At 42.8% G+C, this 22,138-nt stretch overlaps 1 protein-coding gene across 1 annotated transcript in view; it reads right to left on the reverse strand.

The window, feature by feature from the left end:
- Nucleotides 1–22,138, reverse strand: part of ITPRID2 (ITPR interacting domain containing 2) — a 39,932-nt gene that overhangs the window by 13,458 nt on the left and 4,336 nt on the right. The window contains 9 exon segments of the mRNA XM_035901433.1: nucleotides 1–1,080; nucleotides 4,171–4,262; nucleotides 10,847–10,919; nucleotides 14,530–15,224; nucleotides 16,128–16,336; nucleotides 16,854–16,952; nucleotides 18,238–18,274; nucleotides 21,025–21,081; nucleotides 21,926–21,975. The exon segment at nucleotides 1–1,080 is cut by the window's left edge and continues 153 nt beyond it. Coding sequence (XP_035757326.1) covers nucleotides 1–1,080; nucleotides 4,171–4,262; nucleotides 10,847–10,919; nucleotides 14,530–15,224; nucleotides 16,128–16,336; nucleotides 16,854–16,952; nucleotides 18,238–18,274; nucleotides 21,025–21,079 — 2,340 coding nt within the window. The 5' untranslated portion in view covers nucleotides 21,080–21,081; nucleotides 21,926–21,975.

A 22,138-nucleotide genomic window follows, 5' to 3' on the forward strand; every position in this document is an offset into this window, starting at 1 on the left:
GAAAGAAGAGCCGGAGATGCTTGGGATGCTGTGGGTGCTCAGCGTCCTCACGTGCTCGCAGAATGGTCTGTCCTGCCACTCAGCGGGGAGGGAGTGAAGGGAGCATGTTGACTGGGACATGTGTGCCGGCGTGTGCAGCGGGCAGCTCTGTACCCTGGTGGGACTGGGCTCCTCGGACAGTCTGTTGGGCCCAGCCTGGGGCACTTCTTTTTTTGAGGACGAAGGTGCAATGAACAGCGTGGATTTGCACACTGGCTGTCTGACATCTGCCTCACCCTCACTTTTGTCACTCTCAGACGCTGGTTTCTCATCTTCCTCCACACGTGTGTACTTGTAGGTGAAAGAAGGAGGACTGCACAGAGTCTCTTACCCTGGAGTTAACTGGACATTCACAGAGGACACTACTTTCACTGGATTCAGCAATGCAGTTGGGAGAGACTGAGACCGCCTTAGAGGATAGCCCGATTCAGCAAACCAGAGTCTCTGCTTCCTCAGGAGATCTTTTGACTTAAGCTGAGCACGTCCAGCCCTGGAATCAGATGTGCTGATGATCCTCATCTCGGCTCTTTGCAAGGCAATGTGAACCCTGTCCACGGACGATGGAGAGGAGCCACCACCTCCTAGAGACCCCATTGACTTGAAGATATGGTGCGTGTGGTACTGAGGAAACTCAAACACACTGCCTTCCTCCAGCAGGTCCAATTCTTTTTGCTCACTGGAAACATCTTCTTCTTTAGAGCTGACCTCTCCTTCAACTGTCTCTGATATATGAGATGACTTGCTTTCTCCTCCTTGATTTTGCTCAGTTTCATAGTTGCTAATTTTTCTGTCTTCGCTCCTTCTGTTCTGAGAAGGTGCCCCTACCTTTTGCCTCTCTACTTGAGAAATAATATCCTCTTCATCATCATCCTCATCATCATCATCCTCATCATCATCTTCTTCTTCCTCCTCCTCAAACTTATTGAAACAGGGCAGTTCCTTGGCTATTGGTGTCTTCTGTTCCTCGCTATGTGATGTGACGGTTGTCTCACTGTCACAGCTGTCAGCGCTGCTTCCCATGCCCTGCAAAGACTCCTGAACCTAGGAAAGGTAAGAGCCAGCAAAGGGGTGAACATACTGGAGACTCAACTACTGCCTTCTCAGGGGTCAGGCTAAGAGTCCAAGTCCATATTCATTGGGTGTTGTGGTAGGGAGCAGAACGAATAATACAAAATGCAGTTAGCGTGCAAGAAAAACAGAACAAAGAAACCATAGTATCAGAGAGATTAGAAGCACATTGAAGTATGGCACCAAAAGGAGATTTTTTTTTAAACCATAAGAGCAAACTATTCACACATTTCTTTGATTTGACAATAAACTCTTTATTGCCAGAAGAATAGAAGTGGCAGCAGAGTAGAAGAGCAAAAAGAATAAAATGCAAGTATTTCAAATAGCAATGACAAAGGGATAGCAGGGTGGAAGTACATGGCATCTCCCCTGTATAAAGGTTCACAGTCAGCTCTGAAATGAAGGGTGGTATTAGGGAATACATACAGAGGAGTGAGGAGAACTGCAGACCGTAGTGAAACTGGTGTCACAGGACAACACTAAGAATGGGAAAACCAGTCTGCCTATGCACTCGGCCTGTTTTAAGTCACAGAATTGTCTGAGACTTGGAATCTCACATTAGGCTGCTAATCTCTACTGAAGACTGCATCCAGTACTATTACCCCCATCCTCCCTTTCTTTCTCCTAATTCTTCTTCCCCTTTTTTCTCTAAATCTCAGTTTAAAACAGAGCACATGTATGAGGGAGATCCTGATTTAATAGGTAAACAAATGGCAGGAAAAGCATCTATGAGAAAGGAAAAAAAAGCATATTCCTTAGGCTGGCCTGATTGACTGGTACATTTACAAGCGGACAAGACATTTCCATAAGAGTATGTGTTATGAAGTACAGTCTTGGAAGTTTACCATAGTTGATGCATGAACTAGAAATTTAGAGAAGCTTTTCCAATCTCTAACTTCTGCAGTTCTCACTGCCATTAGGAAACTAACTATGAGTTTCTTCTAGAGATACTACTTATGGTGTACATCAGGGAATAGTTCCTTCTCCAACCATCTAGAAGAAAATTTCATTCATGAAGGTCAGCTTCATAAGCATGTGCTTAACATTGCACTCACTGGCACAGTCACAAATTAGTATGAAAGACTGTACAGGTTCAGATACTGTTCAAGTCAAAGGCATTAAAAGAACAAAAGATTGTAACGTCCAGGTGAAATTAGGTGTGCTACATGTGTGTATATCTGTGTCTCTAATCCTCCATCACATTGTTCACGCACAAGTCAGGCAAGCAAAACTTCAAGAACATGGATGGAGAATTATTCTCACTTCTTTGGTAACATGAAACTCCCTTGCAGAATATCCCATCTTAATGCCAAAATTTCCTTTAGAAATCTTTATTTTGGATGTCAGGAAAGAAAAGCAATACAGTTCCAGTTTTTGAGTTTCAGAGGAATGCTATGGCTGCTAGCATCAGTTATTTAACAGTAGATGGCACTAACTTACCATACTTTTAAGAAACAATATACACCTCTCTGTATCCCCTTCATCTTCCTTTCACACGTTCTCTTCACTAGCTGCCAAGTTCTCATTTCCCCTAGTCTCATCATTGACCTGTATTTTCTGAATTCAGCTCAGCCCTTGGTCTGAGTAAAGTGGTAAAGGTGGCAGAAGAGAGCCTAGCAACTCCATGGCACAAATCTCGTGCAGTCTCAACACATCTTTTCAAAACAGCATAATAGAAAGCAGAAAAATCTCACGTCTTTACAGCCAACAAAAATAAACTCCATGAGTCTTCCAGTGAAGGGGCACTTAGTTGCAACATGCTTTTAATGGACTCTTAATCAGGTTGCAACCAATATAAAGATTAGGATTGAGTAACTCTAATGAGACTCCTTCTAACATGCCTGTCAACTTCAGTGTAAGCCCAGTTTAGGAGAGAGCGGAACCAGTATCTGAGGCTATTATGCTCATTACAGAGACTCAGGCTTGTAATTTCCTTTATTCACTACTTTCTTACTCTTTGAAAGTGTATGCTGATGCTTAAGGGAGACACAGAGACTAGCACTATCTTGGCTTTCATTTTGGTATTCAGCTGAAAAATGACTAAACTGGAAAGCACAGAATAACAGTACCAAAACAGAAGAGCAACATTGATGGATGGGGAGGGTGGGAATCTCTTCCTAGGAAGTGCCAAACAGCTTTAAAAATGGTGTGCCATAAGGAAGAAAACATTCTGTAGCACAAAAAAAGTTCAGCAGCTGCAAGACACAGAAATTAAATTAGTGGTGATACCCAGACTCCCATATTTGTATGCCTCCGGACCGTGGTTTAGGTCCCAGGCAGCTAACCAATGGCCTTGAGGCCCGGATCTAGCTCAAGACTTTTCTACGGCTGATTGACAGGCCAACCAAATCATGGCTATTACTGTTCAAATGTTTTAGGAGAGGCAAGAGAACACCTCTCCTAAAATGTGAGGTACAATGCTGAGCAAACATGTGTATTGAGCAGACACCTAAGCACCATGCTGGAACAAAAACCTCCCCTAAGATACACGTCTCTGGTCAGTACCATGGCAAGTTCTGGGACCAAGATCAAAGCAACTGGAACAAGAAAGAGTCTGGGAGCTCAAGATCGACTAGACATTACCCTCACAGTAAAGTTAGTATGAAATTATTTTCACTTTCAGCTGCTAACTAAAAAAAAAAAATAGGAAAATATGGAAAAGAAAATAAGTGGGAAGGCAAAAATGATACAAAAAATCAAATGATCAGCAGAAAAACTATATTCTTTCATTACCTTAATCTCTACCCACTGCAGTCATGAAAGGAATGGACTGCGATTCTGGAGCCTCAGTTGGTGAGAAAAGATACACCAGAAATGGCAAATAGGACATACCGAACTCAGAGCTTATTCCAGGCCCAAGTGTACCCAGATTATCCTACCAGAAAGGCTTTAAAATTTTAACACTGTTCTGTAAGGGATTCAGCAGGTCCAGCTCTGAACATTAGAAGTTTTACAGGATCTAGACTGACGGTCACAATAGCAGTCAAACATCAGCATCCCTCCCCGGGTCTCTGCTGTCCCACAATAACTGGTAATATTTCAAGCACAGCCTGGGAACCTTACCTGAACCTGATTAAAGGGAGAACAATCTGTGGAGGCGTCCTCAGCGAAGCCACTGCTGTCAGAGTGCTGACTAGCGGTCCGTAACAGCTGATCTGTTTAAAACAAGCAAAGCCCAACCGTAATTACTTTACAAATCACAACCTCTCATGCCCAATCACATTCGATACATGCTTTCCTTTCACATCAAAGTGACGTTAAGTGGATAACACAATTCCTTTTCAAATTCCGCTTTTAACAATACAGAGAAACAGCTTGTTTGTTTCAAGCAAAAGCTCCGCTCAAGCAAAGCCCTGCTTGTGAAACTTCAAGCAGCGGTGGAAGAGGAACCATCTTTTACATTTTTCTTTCCTCTGCTGTGGAAAAAAACCCACTCTGCAGATGTTGCCACTGCTGGATTTTTCCTTCCTCAAAACTGAATCACTGGTTAATTCACACACAGGCAGCAGAACAGTTGCTTTTGTATTGACACGTACAGATTCACCACCCCTCCCGATCATGGAGATAAAGGAGATCACTCGACTCCTGCCAGCCTGCACCACATGAGCAGAGAGGGTGATGCGCAGGACTCGGAGAACTGCTAGAGATGGTCCTGCCCTGGTTTAGCGGACAAATACAAAACGTCTCTGACACATCAACGGGCAATCTGCCAAAGCACATTCCCAGCGTCATTTTATACATGAAAGATAAGATCCTCCTGCTTCTTCCCTTCTATTTAGATTAGGTAACTGTTAAAATAGCCTAAAGAGAGTCTAAAATCCTCAGTGCTACCCAGGTGTGCTTTCCTCTGGTGCAAGCACTATAGCCACAAAGCTGCTTTTCAAGGAGACCCCAGCAAGCCCTGCAGTCCAGTACTGCATGTACATTGTTCCCTACTAGGCACGGGAGGCACGCAGCAGGTATGGGGTTTACCTTACGGCACCACAAACATTTCACTTAGCCAGATGGCAGCTTGGGCAACAACCATATTTTGCCTCTAGCTCTCCGCAGAAGTGCAAAAGCTTGGAGATGGGATGAGACCACAGCGGTCTCTGGCCCCCAGACCACTGCCTTACCCTCCTCACCCTGGGGCAAGAGCTCACTGCTGTCTTCTCAGAGGCTCAACGCAGAATTTTGCCCCACATTCCTTCAACCACTTAACTGTCATCATATAATTAATCCCAGTTCACAGCTCAATGCATTGGAATGCATTATGAAAACGGTTTTGAAACTGCTGGATATTCAGAAGTAATTTTTTTCAGTATTAATTTCGATTCACATTTCACTAACACCGACATAAAAGCCTGCGCAGGGCCAGAAGCTTGTGAACACCGGGAGAGGCAAACTGCCCATTAAAATTCTGTATCAGCGATTTCACACAGCTTTTAGGGAGTGCCTTTCAAATTGTGCTGCTGTTCTGTTATCACGGCAGCCACAATATCCTGCGATGATAAACAACTTTTCTACCTCAAGACAGACATCCCCACCCAGCTCCCAGTAAAGACAATGGAAATGACTTCCCTGAGAACTGGACTAGCTCTTATTAACTGCCCAATACAATTAATACGGCTGAAAGAGTGTGCCATGAACAGGTTGCCACTACAGCTGAGGCTGGTGGGAAGCTGCCACCTCCTCCAAGGTGAATAGTCACCTACTTTGGCCTCCTCTCTGTCTCTTTTCCTATTTGGTCAGTTTTAATTTAAGAGGAAAAAGCACTACTGGTGAAAGCCTTAGCCACAAGGGAGAGATTCCAACTAGCTCAGATAAAGCAATTTGCCAGTGCATGTGCTGCCATTTGGTTTCATGTGCATGAAATGTATTACTGCTTAAGAAAAACATTGACCTGCCCTTCTAGTTCCTTCTCAGCCAATATTTCCTTTTCAGCTATATAAAAAAAAAAAAAAAAAAAAAAAAATTACACACACACACACACACACATATACATGTATATATGTCTCAAATCACTTCTTGGCCTCCTTGGAGTCACAGTACTAAAGCAAAAATCTGTGGTTTAGATCATTTTCTATAGCATTTGTTATTTACACACATGCTTTGACAGCCTTATGTGACAGATACTGCCAGTCAACTGGTCAGTCTAGAGCAGAGGCACTCATACCTGCCTCATCGTCTTTATCCATGGCCAGAGACTAGCGCAGCATGAACAGATTCAAACTGCCTTGTTTCCATCTAAGGAGACATCCCCTTAATACAGCCATCCCTTGCTTTCTGTGCTGTAGAGATACTAGATTTTTAGTGGTTTAAAGCAAATCAGATTAGACATTTTCTGTAAGTATGAGTAGTCTTCTTCTACCACACCTTACCCTTGTCTCTTGCAAGTTCTCAAGAGTTCGCCGCCATGCCACTATCATGTAAATGCTGTAAAAACTTCTAAAGAACAGGATTCTCTACTACTTCAGTAGTGAAATGACAAGGTTTGGCTCTGCAAAGACTGGAAATGCCAACTAGTACATTGGGATATGCTGATACAGAATGGTATCCACCCTCCTTGTCAACTACTGATCCAGATGTACCACCTGCTCTATGGCACCTGGATGTCTCTCAAATGCAAGCAGACAAGGGGAAAGCATGAAAACAGTTTTTTAAAAAGCTAAAGAATTACATTCAGATCTTGATTAAAACGCATCCTGGCAATGGAGAGTCTTAAGAGGTGGAGGTTGTGATGAGATATGGCTTCCCGCTCTTCACCTCGAATGCAGAAAACTCAGCACCAAAGGCTGGGTTGTAGGGGCTAACCTGGGATCATCCCTTGCCCTGCATACCCCCACTAGGGCAACTGTACCTTCCACAAAAAGGTCACCCCACAGTGCTGACCCTGCTGCCCAAAACTATTATCAACACTACATAGAGGAAATCTTCTGAACTAGCGGGAGAAGGCCAGAGGCAGCATAACAAGGAAAGTGTGGGAAAAGGAACCAGCCAAGATGAACAAAACCAGAAGGGACAATCAAACTCACATCTCAGTTAAACAGAGCACAAATGAAAATGCCCCTTGGATTATTGTTTTAAGCTGTATTAAAAAAAAATCAAAATATTTTAAGGCACTGAATCCATGCCAGAGAAATGTGGGTATTCAGAAATACATCAAATAAGCTGTCAAAGTTCTAAACAAGAACAGATGATGAAGAAACAAGTCTGCGGTTTACAAAACATGAAAGCACAGATTTATCAGCGAATCACTATCAAATAACGGAATAATTAATCTTTTGTAAAATAATATTCAGCTACCAACGGACTGCCAGTCTCACCAATCCAAACAGTCCCATCAGGTACTTGTCATACACTTTCTGCGTCACTCGGCTGCTCACACAGAAGAGGAGAAATACGTGGAAACTGCCCATGAACCTTAGTAACATCTGTTTCTTTACCTGAAGTATTGGCAAAGCTCTAATGCACTTTGTATTTCACAAGATTATTCATAAATTGACATTCCCAAGTTAGCAATAAAGTATTCCATCACAGGATTAAATATCTGCTGCACCTTTTTCTCATATTGATAGCACCCTGCACCCTAGCACTGCCAAAACCAGCCCAGAGTCCCTGGGGATTTCCCAGTTTCTGGACAGAAAAGCACAGACTCCCACAAATACTAAATCAGTTCCAAATGTTTTCTTCTCACTCCCCCATCTCCAATCTCCTGTGGAGCTGCACCCACAGAGAGCTATAAATACAATAATATATTAAGGACAGGAAGTGATGATGATGCATTTTCTTCACTTTCAAGAACTAAATTTTCAAAATTAATCACTGCTTTTGACTATCGGTGGCAGATGCCTTAAAAGAAACAGGTTTGTGGCTACTCAGAATTTCACAGAGCCACTGATGTCAGCAACCAGACACTCACAAATTACAATGCCTCGAGAATACTTTGCTCTCTACGCGTTGTACCTATATTTGTCTTGTTTGTTGGACATTTTTGGAATGGAAGGTGCTGCTGTATAAATACGTCAGGAAGAATTTTGTTTTCCAACTAACAAACCTTCCTTCCAGATAACTTTGCAATAAGTTTTTTTTATAGTGGACATTTAGCAGCACTGTATGTTTAGAGTGCAAAGCAACTGAAGCTTTTCATTCTTCTCTACTGCGTTCCTTAAAAAAAAAAAAAAAAAAAAAAAAAAAACATGCACAAAAATACATCTAGATTTGAGGTTTGCAGCAACAAAGAACAGAATGCTGGGTTTGGGCATAATGGATAAATTAGTTCAGTTCAGTACCATTTGGAAGACGTAACCTAAAAAGTACATCAAGCTAGTCAATATGATGCAGAATTCTTTGTATCCCCTATGAAGTGTTTAACAAAGACAGCACTATAGCAAAGCAATCATTTGCAAGCCACTTTGAAAATCTGAGCTTACCATTTATAAACAAAGCTAATCTGAAATGCGAAACATGCTGCAATGGGGAGTCTAAGCCATAGACTCAGCGTATTTCAAGCATGTCTTAAGTCTCCAGACTATTTAAGTAGGAAAGAGAATCTCTTTTTTTTTTGTTGTTGTTTTTTTAGTCAAATAGTTCACATCTTATTATAGGCCCTCTTAAAATGCCTTACAAACTGTTGTGTCAGAGGAAGGATCCACAGCCCTCTGTGTAGATGTAAAATGTCACTGCAAGGTTTGTAACAGTCCGTACCAAACAGCACTAACCCTGCTAAATGACACAGAAGTACCCCTACCTGAAAAAAAAAAAACAAAAAACAAACCAAAAACCCAAATGTATTCCTTCAGAGGAAATATTCATCTGGAACAAGTATTTTGTTCATGGGTGCTTATGTACAGTAGAGCCAACACCACTGAAAGAAGTGGGTCTGTATGAGGATCGTCACCTAAAATCCCACTGCAACAAAAGTGCTTGAGTTTCATGCTGATACCACCTCAAGAGGTTGCTAGAGAGAGTGGCATTTCACATTCAGACATGATGGCCAGCGTTTTTAACAAGTGACCATTAACTTCGGATGCCTTCAAACTTGGTGAGCACCCACTGTCTGAGAAAACAGGCCTCATGTTGGATAACTTGCAAAAATAATTGACTACTGTTTTTTAACATTTTGGGTAAGTTCTGCACCAAATGCTCTCCCTCTTGGCCATTTTACTGAAATCCATATAGAACAAAGCCCTAAGATTTCCACATCTTCCAGGTGAAATAAAATGTTGGTCTCAGACTAACTTTTAGCAAACGTGCAGGCTTACCATCAGCATTGACATCCTTGTTAGGTAAGCCATAGAAAACACCAGGCAATACTTGCATGGTAACAAAGTGTCATCGCTGATCTGTGCCAAGAGTATTCAGAAATGGGCGGGATATACCAGCCAGGAAACGTGAACCAGCATGCCCCGCTCCTGCCATACTGAGGACCCATTGCTAGAACTGCTGGTACCTTTCAGCAGTTACACATAGGACAACCTGAATTCTTTTTTCCTTACATGGAGAAATAAGAGGGTAAGATAGCTACTGGGAACAGAAAACACAAAATGAGCATTTCAGAAGACGAAAAAATGTATTTTTCTCCTCCCTGACTGCAGCTTCTGGTTCCTTAAGTTGCCTTTCTCTGAAAAGCTCTTTCGGAAACTGCCGAGGCCAGGCAAACAAGAGACCTGACCTGTAAAGAGCGTATCTCTTCACATGTAATCATGTAAAGCATGTAATCATAAACTTTAAAATACTGCCGAAGGAGAAATGCCAGGAACAGTTAGAGATGCTGTTTCTGGCCATCCTTCTTGGTGGCCTGTGTTTGTAACAGAGGAAGTCTAGCGAATGGAATGCTGTGCTGTGCAAAACATTGCTGAACTAGTAGCAAAAGCCATGCTGAATAACCAGGCATTAACCTTCAGTGCTTGGTCCAGAGCATTCTCAACCATGTTAATGCAATTCAGCTGACAGTTCACAAGACTGTCAGTTCATTTGTGAAAAGGCAAATAAGATGATCTCTGTTTCTTAAGACAAGTTTTTCTGCCTCTCTTTAGTACCTAGAGATGCTAGTCATGTTTCGCCCAGAAATTTCATCATGGCTAAGCATCTCACTAAATGCAACAAGCTCTATTTCATCTTTAATCAGACATAACAGCTAGAGAATGGACTTCACTTGCCAACATTGGGCAAAGTAACAATCAAAAAATGAACTTAAAGATCAGCTTTGTCCCTCTCCCAAGCCATAAAATACATAAGTAAGAATTTGAGATGAAAGCACACACTAAGTGAGACACGAGAGCCAGTGCACAGAATTTGCCCTGGGCAGGACTACAATTTCCATGTGGGTGCAGAGACACTGGTCTTCTGTGCAGTCAGCTCGCAGACAGAGCAGTAGTGCATAGGAAAAAGCTGGATGTATCATGCAATTTAGGTTTAAAACAATATAATTTTAGTTTAAATGAGTATCTTAAATTACAGGATCTGACAGGAAAAAAAAAAATCCCATACAATCTGAATTAACATTTCAGTTCCTCTGAGCTAGCATCAATTGTACAAAAGTGAAAACAGCCAGTGAGGTTACAGGGCTGTTGTCTTGCCCGTAATTTGGTTGCCACTTTGCAGTAATGTTCTGTGATTCAGCTGAAAAAGAAACCCAGATCTTTTTTATTTCTAAAGAGAAAAGAAACTTTAGAAGTTTTAAATATCGGAATCAGCATTTCAGAGTGGGAAGGACACTCGGCAGACTCCTGTCTCCTGGGAGTTGAAGTCTACTCACCTTTTCTTGACTTGGTCACTGCCAGCTGGTGAGAAGCTGGAACGTGCGGTAGATCCCCCTCTGTACTCTGAATCTATCGGGAAGAGGAGATGAATATTTTGTCAGGACAACTGGAATACATTGCTGTGCTTAAGAATGCCCAAGCCATATACACCGCATGGGGTGGGTGGGGTGGGTTTCTCCAATCCAACAACCTGTAACGATTGAGGGGGTAAATCATATCTCCTTGAACCAAGGTATTATTTCACCAGGTACTCAGCAATGCCCCTGTAGGACAACAGTGATCCTTAGGACAGAACCTCTCGCTCACAGCACCTCCAGTTACATGCATTGTGCAAAAAGACCAGCAAATCACATCCTGCGACTCTACTGAGAGCACTTTCCTCTTTGACAAAAGATTGAAATAAATGTGTGAAAATACTTTTGACTGCCTTTGTGCTACTGCTGTCTTTTCTATTCAGCACTCTTGGCCCCCCATTGGAATATAAAGAACAAGCAAAATACATTTAGAAAGATATATCAAGAGGTCAGCACATGAGGTTTGTCATCTGCTGCTCTACCAAGTATTTCCCACAAGCCACCAATCCTCCAGAAGGACCCAGACCCTGCCAGAACCTACTCCAGACTTCCCCATGCCACTACTTATGGAAACACTTCTTGTGTCTTCCAGCACAAAAAAGGAAGATCATGTATTCAGAGACATGCAGATTTCAACTGGGAAACTTAAAACTACATGAAAATTAATCCTATCACTTTGTGAAACACAGCCTTTTTAAGAATGCAGTTCTCAGACAACCGTTCAAACAATGAAAAGAATATGCCTAAAATCTCAACAGGGAGGCCTTTGTTTAGTTCAAAAGCTAGAATATGCTTTTGCGTACTACAGAAAAAATCCTCATGGTTCACATGCAAGTCTACACGCACAAAACCCCCAATCCAGCTACCCTCCCCCAACCCTTCCCTCTAACAGGCTGCCTGCCTAATTTCAAAATTACCAAGCAATGACATTTTCATCTCCGTTTTTGATCAACTTAAAAACACAAAGCCAGGATACTTATGGTTTTAAGCCCAAGTTAGTATTTGGCTAAAGCTATATTTGCATCAATATCATGTGTGTAGCAGTCGCAAGGGCGCATTTTCTTAATTACAAGAGTTTGGAGAAGTACTCAGCCTGAACTTTTCACCATTAATAAGTGAACAGCATTCCTCTTGCACGATAAATCAAGAAACTTCTGTACCTTTAGGAGATGAAGGCTGCACCAAAGGGGCAAATGCTTATTTCATCCAAATGCGGGGGAGCACAGAAAGGGCTCACCATTTAAACTTGGGAAAAGTACTTTTTAAAACAATTATTTTTAAAAAAAGAAAAAGGGAACAGCAAGTAATCTTACAGGCCCTTTGATCAGACTGGCCTTCCAGAAAAGGTGTCTTGATTCTCTCAAACCTACCAATTTCCGATGGCTAAATTTGCAGCCTCCCAACAGCCAAGCCTCTTCCCATCTAAATACCCTCCGTCTCCTGTCCTTGGCTCAGAGACAGCATCCTGGCTGCGTCCGCAGCACGGCGCAGCTCGATGAGCATGCAGAAGCACTCCCCTCTCCTTCCCTGCCCCTTCAGCCAATATTGATGCTGGTAAATGACCTTCGGGACTGTAATTGGCCACCTCAGGAGAGGGTGTTTGGGGGAAATCCTGCCCTGACTCACTCCCGCACTAGCTATCTTCACAGCCACAGACTTCCGAAGGGCGCTCAAACCTCCAAGGCATTCGTAAGCATGGAAAGAGCTTCCTTGATATATCTGTCATCTTTCTTACGTGTATGAATGCACTCCAAGACAAGCTCGGAAAATGGGGGGAGGAGACATTGTCACTGTTTCTAATACACTTTATTGTTCATTATACCCTGCTTAGAGACACACGAAAATAAAATCACGCTGCCAGGTATTGTTCTAAAAGTTTCTTCAACAAAAACGAATCCCTCCCTCCCAGGGACCTGAAGGCAGTTGATATGTATATATTCTATTGCGTAAACAAAAGTTCACCACAATCCCATCCCACATCGCATGTCATCTTGCCAAAACAGCTGTGTTTATGCACTGGCATCTTTGCAAAGCGTGTCAACCAAAACTCCGCAAACGCATTGCATTTGGCCTGTGCAGAATACAGCAAGTCTTCTTCATGTCATAACCCTTTACAATCTGACTTACTCTGAAGGAAAATTCCATTCCTTTTTTTTTTTTTTTTTTTTTTAATTAGTTGTTTCAACTTTACCCAAGAGTACCAAAAAACGGATTTCTCCTCTGGGATATGGGAAACCAGTCCAGCTATCAAGAATATAGCAAAAGGCATTGCCACTCAGACCTCTCCCATCGTGCCAACACAAACATCTGTGCAGCTACACAACAAACTGGATCAAGAAAATTATCCAGCTGAAAACTAAGCCAGGAAAAATAAATAAATCAAAATACACTAGGTTTTTTCTTTTCCTCTCAACCAGACCAGTCCTTTGTTCCGATTCAGAAGATGGCCACATAACATGTGGGTGATGACACACATGCACAAACAAGTGGCAGGAGCTACGAGAGGCTGGATTACTTCTTTCTACTTAAAGACTGCCTTCAACTACAACATTAATTGATCTAGAGGAGCCTCAAAAGCCTGTAGTACCAATAAAACAGTAGACATAATATCTACTAAATCATGATTTCCTCATTTGCTGTAAAACTCAGTGGGTCTTCTATTCACTTGCTTTCTTCACTGTTTCACTAATTAAATCACAGTCCTTTATTTTACGTATCTATTTCACGTAGATAAAAAAGTTAACTGCTGAATTGTTAACACCAGCTGCTTCAAAATGTGTCCATAAAAACACCTGCTGATTTAAGTTAAGGCAGTTCTTATAATTCAAGGTGTCAGTCTATGCAAAAAATTGCATTCTTGGATTTGTAGGTTGTGTGTTTACTAGCACAAATCACTTACAGGAGCCCAAGAATTAAAATCCCCTTATGACAATTATCAAGAAAAAATGGATACGTGCATTTATGAAGATCTTAAAAGGCAGCTAGCACAGAATGTGTAACTAAGCCACCACCAAAGGCACAGCAAATAGCAACTTTCAGCATGCTAATTTCCAGGAACAAACACATCAACATATAGTAGGTTGCCCATCAAAACCGGAAGTTGCATGAGATGAGCACCTCACCCTACTTGACAACAACACTCTTGCTCCATCCACAAATTTCTCCTTAATCAATATCAATTGATATAGTGAATTTACTTTTAGGCAGCAAAAATAGAGATTTCCAGTTAGCAATTTAAGCAAAACAAAAACCTAAACCCAAACACTTTTATATATATAAAGGTTAACCTAGACCTATTTCCACAGGAAAAGTTCCTAGCAGTTTTGCCAGTGACTGAAATTACCTGAGCTCGATGAAAAAACAGAATGAGAACTTTCCTGTTGACTTTCAGGAACAACAACAACAGCAGAAGCACCGAGTTATTTCATTAAAAGGGTCATTTAGAGCAGCCTACTGAGAGAGAGTGACAACTGTCCTATCACTCAGAGAATTTGAAGTATTTGGGAGAAAACACTGTCAACTACACAGGAGAGAACATTCCTCTGCCAGCAGCCAGCAAGTTATATAAACTGTATGCAAAAACAAAGTCATCTATCTCCACCTACCTCTTCCATCTCAAAGGAGTCCTTCTGCTGCAGCATTAGATTCATTATGGAGGGGTTTGCGAGGGGAGCACAGGGGTCTCTACCTGGCGATGCCGCAGGCAGCCTTTGCATCGCGGCGCTGCTGTTGGATATATTGGAGCTGCTGCTGAGGCTTGGTGAGTCCAAAAGACCAGATTCTTCACATGGTCTATCCTGGGTGCTTGCCAACGTGTTGCTTTGCACATCTGCTAGAGGCACAGTACCCTCTTGCTTATCATCAGTCCCAGCACAAAGGTTTGCAGGTTTACGTGTGTCTGCAGCATTTGTCTGACTACCGGCTATCTCCTCTTTTACAGTAGCCAAAAAAGAGGGACAGTCTTTCTTTTTAGAGGATTTTGGTAATTTAGCTTCATTTTTAACATCGTTTTCCTCGCTCCCTGGTTCAATGGGACTTTTCCCTTTTTCAACAGGTGAAGGAATTGAGCAGCTGCTACCATCAGCTTGCTGTGTGCCGCACAGATTGAGCTTAGATAAGGTCTTCATTAGCCGACTGGCTGTATTGCTGCGATTTAAAGGGGGAGGGCTGGATGCCTCTTTGCTGGAAGACACTGAGTTCATACTACCAATTTTCTGCAAAGGAGTACCAGAGACTTGAGAATACAAAGAAGAAAAAGCATTGGCCACAGTAGTAAGCACTTCAATCTGACGAAAACGACCTGCACAAGAACAAAACATAAGGCAGAGTTTAAGAGGATGTTTGTTGTCATCACATCCCAGACCTGTTGATCCATCCCTACATGATGGTTGGAATTCTCAGAGACGGCTTTTTCTTCATATCTGAAGAGGGAATTTTCATCATAACCTCTACCCTCCTCCATCCCCAAATCTCCTCCTACTTATATCAAGGGTCCCAAAGGCTGACTGAACACTGCCTAGTCCTGTAACATGAATGATAGCACACAGTATGAAAAAATGGAAAAAACCTTTGCAAGAGTGTTTGGTAAATGCCCGAGGAGGACAGCAAGGAAAGCTTTCACAGAGTAAAAGAGGGACACAGGTACATGCGTGCAAGTTAATTTACAAAGTGCTAGGAAGAAAAGGGTTACAAGAGGACAATTCAGCTATGCCCTCATTTCAGTAACGCTCATTACTGACCTAACAAAGCTCCTGTCCAAGTCAACAGAAATACTGGCCCAGATTTCAACAACTACAGAAGTAGGTCGCTGCTGACAGATTTCAGAAATCCCACCCAGATATTGAAGAACACAAGAAAAAGACGGATATTGCTATTTGCTTCAGTGCTCTAAAACCATAACAGAAGATAAGCTTAGGAGCAAGAAGCAGGAACGATACAAACCAGAAGGCCATGTATCTTATAGGATGCTGTTCATTTCCCTCCCCCACTATAAATCCTTTCCCCTTACCCCAAAGTTTACAACACTGATCATCACCTCTTGCCATGTTTAAGACCAAGCAAGAGTTTTACTATAGATTCTGGATGGAATTTGGCCTTTAGGCTGGACAGGGGTTTTGCCAGAACACTAGACATACACCTTCTTTTGAGGTTGTTTACATAGTTCAAAACTTAAAAATCTACTTTGCTTCAAAAACATACTTACTCGTTAAAGCAAAATTTGGATTTTCCACTTCCATGCGCTGTATTTGGGCGTTCAAAAACACTTTGATATCTATCCCTCTAGCAAACGATGATGAATTAAAAAATCTTGCTGGAATTTTTGAAGCAATATCTGGTTCATCTCTTCCAAACCCAAGATTATAGAGGACTTCTTCAGGATCTTCCTCATAAAGCTCCAGTAATTCAGAAACACTAAACAAATGAAAAGATGTTTACTATCTACTTGTCTCTTTTCAAGACCCAATCCAACTGCTAATTCAGCCCAGTAGCCAGCCAGTTCAACTCTATTGAACTTTTGATTCCTACAGCTCAGCCTACTTTAGGAAATAATTGTGGAGATCTCTGCATCTGAAATTTTGGTTCACATCACCAGAGACATCAGCCCAGACACATCTCAGATCCAATCCTGTAATTTACAAAGCCAGCCCTTATTCTGCAGAGCTCCGATTTTAAAATCACATTAAAATTTCAAATGTTTCTAACGTTTGGGCCCATTAGTTAGTATTTACTGCAAACCACAACTAAAAACAAACGGCAGTTTTTCAAGCAACCAGATGAAAATTCCCTTCTCAGCTACTAAACGCAACAATGCACATAAATCAAGCCAAGTCCATTTAACTGAGGAATAGAAGAAGTCACTTTCGCCAGCAAAATGCAGCCAAATTCCACTGAACTGTGCCATGACCTTCAAAGCGTAGTACTCTTTTACCTTGAAACAGTTGCACTGCTTTTTCCAGACCCAGTGGAGTTCATACTTCTCCCCTTCTGGTGGAACTGCAGCCTCCTCTCTTTCGCCAGCACACCATTGCTGTCAACACAAACGGAGAAGACCCCTGTGATAAACCCCTTTCGTTCGGGGACTCTACTCTCCGTCTCAGAGGAGAGCTAAGTCTCCAGTGCTGTTGAATTTCTCTTTTCCCCTTCAGTGTTATCTGGTTTATATTAGCCATGTCATTTATTGAAATACAATAACAAAAGCAAACCCTGGGACGCCTCAGTAAAAATGTACGTAGACGGTAAGAAATGGAAGGCAAATGCAAGCTGAATAAACAAATCCCTGATCTCCCCTTGCTGCCCCACCCTCCCCGATCCCACCCGCCTCCAGCAAGGAAGCCCAGCCTCGGGTGACCTGCCCTGTCCTGCCTTTCCCTGCCCTTCTCCACGCCGCTGCCTCCTCCGGCAGGACCACCTCTCCACGGCAGGACCACCTCTCCATGCCTCAGGTACCCGACTCCCCCTCACCCTTGGCTGCCACCCACGCAAGGCTGCGAGCTGCCCCGGCAGCAGCCAGGGAAGCTGAAGAGGCTCCAGGCTGGAGGAAACAGAGCAAGATGAGCTCCAACCGAGACTGCTGGCCAGTTTCTTTCCCAATCCCAAACTATTTCCTCCCTGTGTCTGTAGAAGCCGCCTCAGCACCAGGAGGTACCTCAGCCTCAAATGTACTATTCCTGACAGTCTCTCTGGGGGACAAACCCTCCCAGGGTGAATTTTACCATATAAATCCTAACACACACACACCGGAACAAGCACCAAGAAACCAAAGAAGACAGAAGATTCACCTAAAAACACATTTATGGGGCCCGGCTCAGGATGAATAGTGAGGATGCTGCCCACAGAGGCTGTGCTGGTATTTGCTGAAGGCTCAACAGGGCTTTAAGTCACAGCACATTTTATTTAGAAGCTCTTCCTATAAAGCAGGCTCTCTCAAAGTCTTTTTTCCCCACTCCCAAAGGATATCTGCTCTGAAAGGTAAAACTAACTTTCCCTTGAATTTCTGAAATGGCAAGAGATCAGTTAGGCAAAGAAGGTAAATCATACTAAGTTACTTAGAAGATTTGGCATTTCTCTGTTTTCCTCCTGATACCCCAAAATCTATGTCAAGTCTGCTGGAAAAATAAAAATCTGCTTTTTTTCTGCATTTCATAATGACTGTTTCTGTGCTATCTGGATCTTCTCCCTCCCTCTCATGTATGCTGACACGACCAGAAGAGCTTCAGCTCTGCGGCAGCCTCCATGACTTCCACTGCCCCAACTCCCTCCCACCCTCCAGAATAAATATTTCTCTGAAGTAAACAACAAAAAAAGATGTTTACCATGTTTCCATTTGGGTATCACTCCGTAGATGATTAGCTGTAGCAAAACAAGAAGAAGTTATACACAGACCTCTTCAGAATTACACTTCCCACAACCGGTATGAAGAAGCAGGCAGCGAGCACGTTTACCAATACTCCCACATAAGCCAAGTTTTTCTTTTCTCATATAAATATGATTGTCAAGTGTTTCTAGTATACGGCTCATATAAAGACAATCTGGTTTATTCAGGCTCTGTTTAAAGTAAAATCTTACATGGACACATGTTTACATACTGTCATTAATCATATTAACTCGAAATTTTATGTGTGGTAAGCTAGTAATTGTTATATAAACCATTTATTGCTTTGCAATTGAAGACGCGATTACCAGCTGCAGGGCTGTTCCCAGGTGGGAAGGGGTGGAGGAGAAGCAGGCACGTGAGGATTACTCCAGTAGAGAAAGTAAAGAGCATGCCATAAGAAAGGCAGCTGGCTCCATGGCCAGGTACTGAGACTGCATCTGTTAGTCATTACAGCAGCACGATCTGCTTTCAAAGTGGGGCAGGGCCCCAGCTGCCCGAGCTGTGCAAACCACAGACAAAGGCTGGGTGAAGCCTGTGGCACCGATGGGACGCATGGCCACACTCAGAGTTGAGAGGGCTCTGGAGCAAGGCCAGCTGCCAGGTACCTGGTGACCAGCCTCCAACAGGGAAGCCAGCACCTTCTGCAGCCGAATCAGCCCAGGTCCCCCCAGGCAGCATCATTCTTTCAGAAAATCAACACCTTGTCGAGCCAGAGAGTTGAGCACCAGCCTTAAACTAAGGGTTCCCCAAAGAGGAACATCAACATCAACAAACTTGACCCAGGACACAGACAAGGAGCATGCATATGCTACAGCAGCCCTCAGAATCAGCTATGAAAAGAGCAAAGTGATGTCAAACACGCTGCCAGGAAAACCCTGCGTCTCGACTCGCTGTGCCAGCAGGGTACAGTCAGCAACAGAGAGCAAACATAGAAACCTCACAACCTCTCTCCTCTTTTCAGAGGCATCACGAAGAAACTTAAATGCATACAAAATGCAGACACCACATCTTTTTTCTTTTTTTTTTTAAATATTCTTGCCTATAATATGAAGGTAAGCCTATCTATAGGGATTAGGTGGTGACTAGCATGAACAGCTAAACCATGGGTTCTAACAGCTCTGGGCTGGGGTTACAGGACCCTGCCTGATGCCCTCCACACCATTCACACAGGGCTCTAGCTTGTATCTGGATTCAGGCAGCCACGGACGCACAAGGGCAGGCCATTCATCCCAGCCTCAAAGGGGCTGTCTGTCTGGCAGGGCACACAGCACTGCTCCGAGCAGCTCTGCTGTCCCCTTGTTCTCAGATGGGAAACAAAGCCCTGCAGAAGCACCCGCCTCCTTACCCAGGAAAATCAACCAGGAATTCTAGTATCGGGACATTTGTCATCTGAAAAGGAGGGAAACGACCTTCTGCCTAAATCATGCTTAAAGGTTCATAAAAAACAGAAATCCTTGGGAATGATAAGGGGAAAAAAAAATAAAAATAAAAAGTGACATGATGTTTTAAAATGTACCGACTCTTGTATTATCAGCCATATGCTCAGAGCTTGGATTATCGTTACAAAGTAACTTTTCCTATGAAATCTGTGTACCGCAGGCAATCTAACAAGCGGAAAAGACTGTCAGGAAGAAAATTTAATCCTATTTCATCTATTGCAGTAAGGGACTTATTTACTGCTTCTCCATCATTATCAGATCAAGGTCATTATCAGATCAACTGTTCTCCTTAGAAGTCTTGAATCTTTAAAAATTAAAGGTATTTCCTTCCTCCCAGCCCTGTCCCACTACTTTGACACCACTGGCAAGACTGCTGTGGAAAAAAGGACTTTCTGCTATACAAGTTCTGACACTTTGAAAAAGTTGTAGTTCAAAAAATCTTAAAAAGCTAAAGGTGGGGAGTGGGTTTGCCTTTTTTTCCCCACACTGAAAACAGATATTATCTTATATCCCCTATCCTGCATATAACCCCAGGACCTGGTTTATGAGACTGTTTTTTGCCATTTTATTTCAGGATACTGCTGTTAGAACAGGATCCACACTGCTTTTGTTTGTTCATTTGCCTATGGACACCTCTAACCCATGATCAACAGAGAGGCTAAAAGTCTTTTTCTAACAAAGAAGTCCACCATGAACACAGCCACATCTCCTTCCCCTTAAAAAAGGGAAGAGACAGAAAAGGCAAGCAGCTAGAGACAGCAAAGTGTGTATCATGGCTCATCCAAAATACTTGCTCAGCTTTGATGTTTTTCGTTTTTAAAAGCACTTAGCCCTTAAATGGGTTTGCCTCTTGGCTGACAGAATTTCATTCCTCCTTTGAAAAGCCCGCACATGCCACTCCCAAGGGATTCAGTGGAAGCGGGGCATGCACGGCTGCCAGGAGTAACCCTTGGACAAGAAGAGCAAGCGGGAGAAATCACTTTATCATGGCCTCAGTGAGTGCTCCAGGCTGTGCTGCCACTGCAGGCATTAAAATGAGAAGGCAGAAGTGAATTCAGCGCTGCCTCTAACCTTCAGGTTAGACCAGGATGTTTAACACCAGCGATAGTCTAATAAACTCAAAAAGCAAATCTTCCTGCATTTTTCTATGTGCTTCATGCCGGTTTTCTAGTCAGGCCTTTGACCAGAAGGGAAATGCTGTCTCTCAAAATAAAAATCAGATGACTGAGCATAATTTTTTTTGTTGTTTTACTAGAAAAAAAGAGTCATAATCCTGCCACACCCACCTTCGGCTCCCAGGGATAAGTCATCTTCAAAGCTTCCTCCATTTCTCACCAGCATGCCTGAAAACGTACAGTTAGCAGTTCAACAACTAGAATTCTGCAGTGTTTTCTTTCCAACAGCTTAAATAAAGATATTAGCAAGACGCTTCAGTAGATATAACAGGATATAACCAGACTATATTTACAATCCCTGCATTACTCATACACTAAAAATGCACTAAGAAGTGAGAAGTTACATTGGAGAACATAGAAAAATTATTTTGAAAGAGAACTACTATAATACCGCTTTCGTTTTGTGCTCAGAAACATCCCTGAGCCAACCTGCAAGCAAATTAATGGCAAGTGGGAACCTGGAGGTACCACCCAACCCATCTGTGCCTCCTGCTGGTACATGATCCTCCAGCCTTCTTACCAAAGGGATCCAGAGTCTGAGTCCAGCTTAGGCATTCCCCTCTCTCTCTGTACCAGATTAAGAGTTGAAGCAAAGACCTCAGGCACAGCAAGTAATTCCTCTGCACCCTGTCACTACCTGCACATTCTCGCTGTACTTTGAACTTTAGTATTCAGACCTGCTCAGATAGTAAAATTTTCAGGTGTGGCAGCCAGAGTTACTAGAGGCAGAAACCGCCTAATGCTCGCCAGCTCGAAGAGGAAATTATAAACTCCTCGTTCCGCACATTTGGGGTTTTTTTTAGGGCTTACTAAACTGTCTGGAAAGAATTGTACAGGATCTTTTCCCCATTCTCCAGTTTCTCGGGCACAACTGCTTCACAGTGAGAATAACTCAGCAACGCTGATGAGGCTGTGGTTTGTGCCGCTGCTAAAGAGCCGAAGTGTCAGGTGAACGTCCACGAAAGCACGGTTCCCAGCAAAAGAGATTCCAGTAGGTAAAGCCTTTCCTTACCCTTCAACAGAGGATTGCTTTGCTCATCCAGGGAGGCTCCCAGAGGCGTTCTGAAACCACAGAAGAGATTAATGCTACTTTAAAAACTTGCTGCTTCATGTCCTTCCTTACAGTGTGTAACAAGCTTGTGATAGCAGCAGTTGTCCCTCCCTCCGCCCCCAGAGAGCACAAACATCTGAGGACTGGCAATAACTTCCTAAACAATCCCCAGCC

The sequence above is a fragment of the Egretta garzetta genome, unplaced genomic scaffold (assembly GCF_000687185.1).
Source record: "Egretta garzetta isolate BGI_Z169 unplaced genomic scaffold, ASM68718v1 scaffold539, whole genome shotgun sequence".
In the NCBI taxonomy this organism is placed as follows: Eukaryota; Metazoa; Chordata; class Aves; order Pelecaniformes; family Ardeidae; genus Egretta; species Egretta garzetta.